At 44.6% G+C, this 7,630-nt stretch overlaps 1 protein-coding gene across 2 annotated transcripts; it reads left to right on the forward strand.

Annotated features, from left to right (window-relative positions):
* The first annotated feature begins 211 nt into the window (after positions 1-211).
* Positions 212-7,039, forward strand: rdh8a (retinol dehydrogenase 8a). 2 transcript variants are annotated; one of them, XM_053444308.1, is made up of 6 exons: positions 212-661; positions 3,045-3,206; positions 4,816-4,995; positions 5,590-5,683; positions 5,785-5,968; positions 6,091-7,039. In XM_053444308.1, the coding sequence occupies exons 1-6, from the start codon at positions 556-558 to the stop codon at positions 6,316-6,318; spliced, it is 954 nt and encodes a 317-aa protein (XP_053300283.1). In that variant the 5' UTR covers positions 212-555; the 3' UTR covers positions 6,319-7,039. The 2 variants fall into 2 exon arrangements, with proteins under 2 accessions (XP_053300283.1, XP_053300282.1); XM_053444307.1 differs by lacking the exon at positions 212-661 and adding an exon at positions 1,240-1,342.
* Positions 7,040-7,630: the final 591 nt, after the last annotated feature.

The following is a 7,630-nucleotide window of genomic DNA, read 5'->3' on the forward strand; positions in this document are numbered from 1 at the left end:
ATTTAAAATCTTGTGTTAATCAATCAGATAATCAAATGAGATTTTATTCTAAAATGTAGAAAACCATAAATGACATTTTATAAAGCTATAAGTCATATTATCATTAATAAAATATGAATGATCTACTACTGGAGTGAGCCGGAAATGACACCTGACAAATGAGTGAGTGATTGCTGTCTTTACTCTTGATATTTGTTGTTGTGTGGGGGGGGGTCACCAGCTCAGAGGTCAAAGAAGCACTGCCCCCCAACAACAACACGCACGGGCACACACGCACGGCCACACATTATGAAGGATCTAACGTGGTTTTGTAAGCAGGCGGCTCCAATCAGGTTTAAAATCTGTGTGTGCGCGGAGGTCTGTGTGCGGTGCCACGTCTGTTCCTCGGCCCCTGATTCTATCGAACATGTGACTGACTTAGACGCTCACATGGCCGCCGCGGCTGCATGATCCGCTTTACTTTGCTAAAAGTCCGGTGATCGGTAGCTCCCCATCGCCAGCGACCACACGGAGCAGAGGACCGCTGCACAGCACAGCGCCTACGCGGACAACATCATGGCGAACAGCGGGCAGAAAGTTGTGCTGATCACCGGCTGCTCCTCGGGCATCGGCTTACGGATCGCCGTCACGCTGGCCAGAGATGAGAAGAAGCGGTACCATGGTAAAAATGCACTTTCTTCTACATTATTCGCTTCATCGAGCCGGAGCAGTGCGATCTGCCTGCGAGAAAAAACACTCCGCCGCAGCCGCCGCACCGAGCCTCCTTTTACGCACCAAGTTCGGTTGAGTTTCACGCGCAACGCTGCGTCTTAACGCGAGCAAGCGAGTTCGTGTAGTCGTCCGCTGCAACAGCTGAACCCGAGTGATATCGGATCCGAATCCCTTTTGTGAGCGCCCGCATTCAGCGGCTACTCTGGGTCAACAATTATCATGTGAAAGCCCCGTTTCCAGTGTCGGGCTCTGCGAGGATGCCGCTTGCCGGGCGGAATCATAAAGGGAGTCTTGTCAGTTCTCTTTCAAGTGACTTCTCCAGCACAAAGCCTCCTTTTATCGCACTGAATTGTAGACCGCCTGCTCCGGTTTAGTGCCGTGTCTAATGTGCCTATAGTCCCCTCAGCGGAGCGACTGTTGAAAGGGGGACAAAGTTTGAGACCTGTACAAGCAGGGTTCACTCTGAAGCAAGGGCCTTGTTTGAAGTCTTCATTGATGCACAGTGGACTTAGTCGGGCTGTCCCGTTTCAACATTGTCGGTCGATGCGTCTCGTCTCCGGCTTCCCAGCCTTCATTAACGTCACTCCAGGAGCTGGCCCTTCCACGTCACGCAGCCGGCGAAAGAATAACAGTAGGCCACCTTCCCACCCCCCACCCCTGTTGGTAGGAGTTTGCTTACATCTCCCCCATCCAATAAACCGGTTCTTGTTGTTAAACGTGACTGCCTGCGGAATCACACATACTCTGTGGTTCTACAGTGAGTTCATAACCTTTTGCCCTTTATCATCCTATGTAATACACTCATTTTAGTCATGTTTAACCATTAGGGACATTTTCATAGTTCAAAATCAACTGCAAAGTGACGCTAAAATCTTCTCTTTCTTCAGGGGTCTAACTGTGTCGACCAAGCTATGAAATAGATGCGGAAAAACAAAAAGCGATTAGCTGCTCCCTCAACTCTGGTTTGAGCAGATCTTTTTTTTGGTTCACGTTCATTGTGACCGGCTTTCAATAAGGCCACCTCCGAGCAATGAAGCTGATTCGCTCCTTTCCTGGGGTTTTAGGAAAATCCGGCAGAGATTAAACATTGCATTGTGCATAAAGCAATAATTAGTCGCAGTATAACATGCTCCCAATTCGGAGAAATCCCCGAAAGACCTCTGTGTAATGCAGTGTGGTTCATTCAAGAATGTTTAAAGCTGCCCAAGAGTAATTCCTGTAGGAGCCAGTGGAACAATGGATCTCTTGTTCACTGCTCTACCAATACGTAAATCTCTTTGTTGCTCCATGGACAAGCGGTCCTCAAATCATAAGATAAGAGTTAAATAGAGTTCACAAGACGTTATTAGTTTACAGTGAGTGTGTTTGAGTAGCTTGCTTGCAAAGACAAGTTGCATAACAAGCAACATTTCCTTAACGAATGAATCTACTCTCATCGCTATTCAACATGAGACGTCCCATCGGTAACATTTTCCAAAGATGCAAAACCTCAGCAACACCTGGCCTTTGTTCAGACAAGAACAAAGTGAGGGTTTACTTTTATCTCAGTGAGGACATCAAGTAGATTTAGGTGAATGTGTGAATAAGAGGCTGATTACTCCTGCGGAGCTCCATTGTGCAGCAGCACTGTCTCTCTTTTCCCCCCACAAGATAACGTCACTCAGCAGAACACACAACACGAGGGAAACCATGAAAGCCAAGCCAACGCCGTGCTGATAGGCGCTGTCACTGGCCATGATAGATTAAAGTGGCCTGTGTAGGTTAATGTTGCCCAGCGTGTAAAGTTCAGAGGGAATCAATTCGGTGTCCTGTAAACCGACAGGCGTGGTCTCTTCTAGGAACTCTGACCCGTATGTTTGATTCTGTCTCAACTCTGAGTGCTTGTGTGTGTGTGTGTGTGTGCGCGTGTGTGCTAATTTCTGTTGCCTCTTTAGGACCTTTTCCTACATAAACACACTAGACCTCATGGGCAATAAAACCTGGTCCCAATCCTTTCTGACGTCCTGGTTGAGGTTAGGGTTAGTTTTGGGTTAGGCTGTCCACAACGAATGGAAGTCCATGCAAAGTCCTATGTCTCAGAATCAGAATCAGAAAGTATTTATTGCCAAGTAGGTTTACACCTACCAGGAATTTGCTCTGGTAATTGGTGCATACAATGAACATAGAAACATAAAAACACAATAAATACAACACACATAAGAAAAGCAATTAAAAAAAAAGCGTTACTTCATCGAAGTGACCGGATTGAGTTAATTGTGATCTTATTGCTGATGATTTAACGTGTTCCACATCGTACGAGTTTGATAACGTGTCCCTCTCCTCTGTCTCTCCAGTTATCGCCACCATGCGCGACCTGAGGAAGAAGGACAAGCTGCTGGAGGCAGCAGGAGACTTGTATGGCAAGACCTTGATGTTGCTTCCACTGGACGTGTGCAGTGACGAGTCGGTCAAGCAGTGCATCAGCAATGTTCAGGACCGCCACATTGATATCCTGAGTGAGTGGGACACACCTGAACTCGACCTATATCTGGTTTATAACAACAATAATCATATTAGTAGTAATAATATAATAATTTATTGCTTTACAAAGTGCTTTACAAAATGCATTTGAATTAAACAACACAAAACAAAAGTAGGTAGGATAACATGAGATATTAGACACAAAACCAGTGAAAAATCAGGCATTAAAAAGCTTTCCTATAAAAATGGGTTTTAAACAACAATTTAAAAACAGGTAAAGTGCTAGTAACTCTAATCTCTTCAGGCACGGAGCTCCAGAGCCTCGGGGTCCTGATGGCAAATGCCGGGTCACCCTTAGTTACCAGCCTTAGTTACCAGCCGTGACATAGAAACTATAACAGCAAGTGTTGGTTTGAAGATCTGATTATGGCTTGGAGCGAAGGGAGCTGGTAGCCCCATAATATAACAGAGGTAAGTCTGTGTGGCTTTAAAAAGTTACTAAATTATATTAAGATTAATTAACTGGCAGCCAAATCACAAGCTGTGAATGAAACCTATCCCCTATCTAGACAAGTGTCTTATATTTTAGTACAGTGAGGAGTTTTTGTATTAAAGGAAAACCAAAATCTTTATGTAATGATGAACCCAGTTTCGTAACTCTGCGTAGGAATGATAACCACACGCAATCCTCTACAGTCGCCTGCATTTAATGCAAACAGTAATATTGCACTTTTAATGAGAGAGCAACAGTAAGAACCTAACACGGGTATCAAGAGCAAAAGTGAAATATCATACCACAGTTGAATTACTGTACTTATTCACCTTCAGGTCAAAAGGTTCAGAGGATTCATAACGGAACTGTCTTGAAAACAGCGGTGACTCTATTGCAGCACTGGCCTCTGTGGTTTTGCAGTTGACACTGTGAGTGGGGGAGGTGGGGGAGGAGAGTGGGAGCGTCTTGAAATTCCAGTGGGCAAATAGATTCTGCAGGAGAACAGAGAGGAGCGACATGCTGAGGTCCTAAACATGTTCAATATGGCTGAAACCAGCCCTGCAGCTCCATCTGCCCATAACAACATCGTTTATTTAAAGTTGGGATCATCACAGGGTTTTTTTCCAGACCTGATATCTCAGCACATCACCAACATTTCATTGGGCCCATGGTACTGATCACTCTATTAAAGCCTTTAAGTCATTTTCCAGCCTTTGGGGCTTAGTTACATGTCGCCGGTTGAATAACCTCAGGAGAAGGCGACTTCTCCGGCTCTTATGTTGAAACCTTTAGTCTGGATAATAGGTTCTACTTGTGAAACTCTCCATCTGACTAAATCCAACGTTGCATCCCCCTTCACCTAATTACTCAAGACCCAGAGGCCCTTTAACATGGAGAGGTGTTACATCACACCTCGCCGTTGTGGCCACATACTGACATCTGGTGGCAAAACCGAGTAATACATCTGTCGTGTGTCTTCTGGTCTTATCTCATGCAGACGGGAGAAGTAAACGGACTGAGCAGAATGAGCAGTTATCAGTTCATACTGAGTCTACAGCCTCTTGACAGTTTAGAAGTTGCGATAGTCGCAGCGTTGGAGAAACAAGCAGGGTGTCATCTGCATATCTCTGTGTGTGTGTGTGTCCTGTCAGTCAGCAATGCAGGCGTGGGCATTCTCGGACCCGTGGAGAGCATCAGCATCGACGAGATGAAAAGGGTGTTCGAGACCAACTTCTTCGGTGTGGTCCGCCTGATTAAAGAGGTGATGCCCGACATGAAGAAGAGGCGTTCGGGACACATCGTGGTCATGAGCAGCGTCATGGGTCTGCAAGGTACGACATGCGTGTGATTATCAAAACACGGAGAAGAAAAAGGGGCTCAAGCTTCACTCACACTGTGTATATACGTGTGTAAAGAGCACCGCACTCAGATAAAGTCAAGTGAAAGTTTCAGGGATTATCTGCGTGGATGGAAAGCAGGAGAGTTTAATTTGAAATGTCTTCACGCGGGGAAAGAATCTGACGTGACCTGTGCTCTTTGCTTTAGAGTTAAACTGAATAAGGGGGTCAGAAAATTGTATTCATAATACTTGACAATGCAAAATAAATCAATTTCTTTTAGTTTCACGTTTCCCAGCAGAAGTGTGCAGAATTTTTACAAGCAGTTTTAGTTTAAAGTTTCTTCAGAATATTTTTTTTTGTGGTGAAATCTGAACTTATTTCATTTATTCACTAATGGTCTGTGCTTTTGCATTTCGAGTAAAGGTCTGGTCATGTGACTTTGGTCAAATAATAAGCTCTTCAAGGAAATTCTCAGTGTTTGTTTTTGCTTGTTTGACGAGCCAGGCGGGGGGGGGGGGGGGTACACTTAACTGATTCCATATCTGTTCTGACTTTGGCTAAACTATGTTTTTCATTGATTTTCAGGAGTGGTGTTCAATGATGTTTACACGGCCTCAAAGTTCGCCATCGAGGGATTCTGTGAGAGTATGGCCGTGCAGCTGATGAAGTTCAATATCCGGTAGATTAGCCTCTTCCCCCCCATCTTCTTCCCTCACATCTGTCTTTGCTTTGTGTTGTACATGCTGCCTCACGGGCCTTCGTTTGCCCTGCTCCCCCCAGGTTGTCCATGATCGAGCCCGGCCCGGTGCACACTGAGTTTGAGACAAAGATGATGGAGGATGTGGCCAACATGGAGTATCCAGGAGTAGATGCTGACACAATTCGTTATTTTAAAGATGTTTACCTCCCATCGTCCATAGATATTTTTGAAGCCATGGGCCAGACACCGGAGGACATAGCCAAAGTAAGGGAAACGTTTTCTGACTCACATTTTTTCTGAATCTATGTCTCTGATCTCTAACTGCCTCTAACAGCCTTTACAGTGATGGAATCAATCAACAACTCTTCTGTTTCTCATCTCTCCAGTGCACTAAAAAGGTTATTGAGTCGAGCAGCCCTCGCTTCAGGAATCTGACCAACAGCCTCTACACACCGATTATTGCCTTAAAGTATGCGGACGAGACTGGCGGCCTGTCTGTCAACACCTTCTACAACCTTCTCTTCAATTTCGGCCCGCTCATGCACATAGCCATGAGCATCCTCAAGTGCCTGACGTGCAACTGCCTGCGTAGACGCACAATCTCGCCAAACTGAAGTGGGTGTGCGAATCTTGTCCCTGACCCTTACCCTCCTCCCAGTTTGTCCACCCCAGTCGATTCCTCTGTGCCTTTTTTCCCCCCATGAGGTTTTGGGTGACGCAGGTAGACCAGAGCCAGGAGGCACCTTTCTGTTCTCAGCCACCTCCACGATAAGCTTTGCCCGGACAACTTGCACAATTGCACAAGTTTGTCAGAGAGATGCAGGATGACCTCGCATATTCTCACAGAAACACAAGAGTACAAACGCACACACGCACACCAGATTATTGTACATACATTTTATAAAAAGATAAATGGCTATAGATAGGTGGATATAGATGTCTATTTCGTTTGAAAGAGAACCTACATACAGGACGTGAGATACAAGTCCCGTGGACAGACAGCAAAGCACAAAAATGAACAGAGAGAAACACTAGAATCTGAATAGAGATGATAATGCTATAATTTGTAGCCTAGATAATCTGATACTCAGGCTGACTAGAGTTATAACATGTGAGACAGAGTCAAGAAGAAGATATCCACTTTTATTGTGTTGTGCCCTTAATTTCATGTTCGCTTAAATAGTGTTCTCATGGTCATAACTGCTGTTGAATCATGTTCTTCAACTTCTTTTGATAAACTGAATGTGTTTTTAAAGGTTTGTGAAGGGGTGGGTCAGCTATTTTTAATCCAGCAACTTGATCTAGAAATAAACTGAATTATGATTTACTCTCAAAGGTTTTGTTTGTGTTTGTACCGTATTGATGACAAAACGTGACCAATTTGACCCAGTCATTCTCTGCAGGGTTTTTCTTTCTGTCTGCAATACCCCTCTGCCACCAAGAGGGGGTGGTATTTCATTATCTTTTTCCCAGAGATCCAACTTGTGGATTTCCCAGGATCAGCAGCGACCAGAGTGTAATGTAAAGGAATTTGTCCACAGTGGCCTGAGACGGACAAGTGGATAAGAATTTGTTAGTTTGAATCTTTAGTTTGTGATCACACTTTATTGCAGGCATATACAATCCTGTTTATATCATATGCATGTACAATTCTTGTGTTTTTAACAGTATAAATTTCAATCACATACCAGTTTAAATCAATTCCTACTGATGATTATTCAAGGTTAAAGTGGGACCGTAGATATTCCTTTGTGGAAATCCCTTTAGAAACAGTCAACAGACTCGCTGCTGGGCCCATGTTCAGGTGACGACGTAAACATTGTAGACGACCGCAGAACTCGTACTTGAATTTGAATACGCATTTTGTGAGTGTCACACATACACGCACATTAGCATGTGTTTGCATGCATGCGTGTGCGTGTGAAT

This window comes from Pleuronectes platessa, chromosome 16, assembly GCF_947347685.1.
Source record: "Pleuronectes platessa chromosome 16, fPlePla1.1, whole genome shotgun sequence".
Classification (NCBI taxonomy): domain Eukaryota; kingdom Metazoa; phylum Chordata; class Actinopteri; order Pleuronectiformes; family Pleuronectidae; genus Pleuronectes; species Pleuronectes platessa.

What these genes read in the sequence shown, in the direction of transcription:
- rdh8a (XM_053444308.1), top strand. Translation starts at nt 556, where the DNA reads ATGGCGAACAGCGGGCAGAAAGTTGTGCTGATCACCGGCTGCTCCTCG. An exon ending in TGAGAAGAAGCGGTACCATG is followed by an intron (nt 662 to 3,044) that starts GTAAAAATGCAC and finishes CTGTCTCTCCAG; the next exon opens with TTATCGCCACCATGCGCGAC. An exon ending in CAGCGTCATGGGTCTGCAAG is followed by an intron (nt 4,996 to 5,589) that starts GTACGACATGCG and finishes ATTGATTTTCAG; the next exon opens with GAGTGGTGTTCAATGATGTT.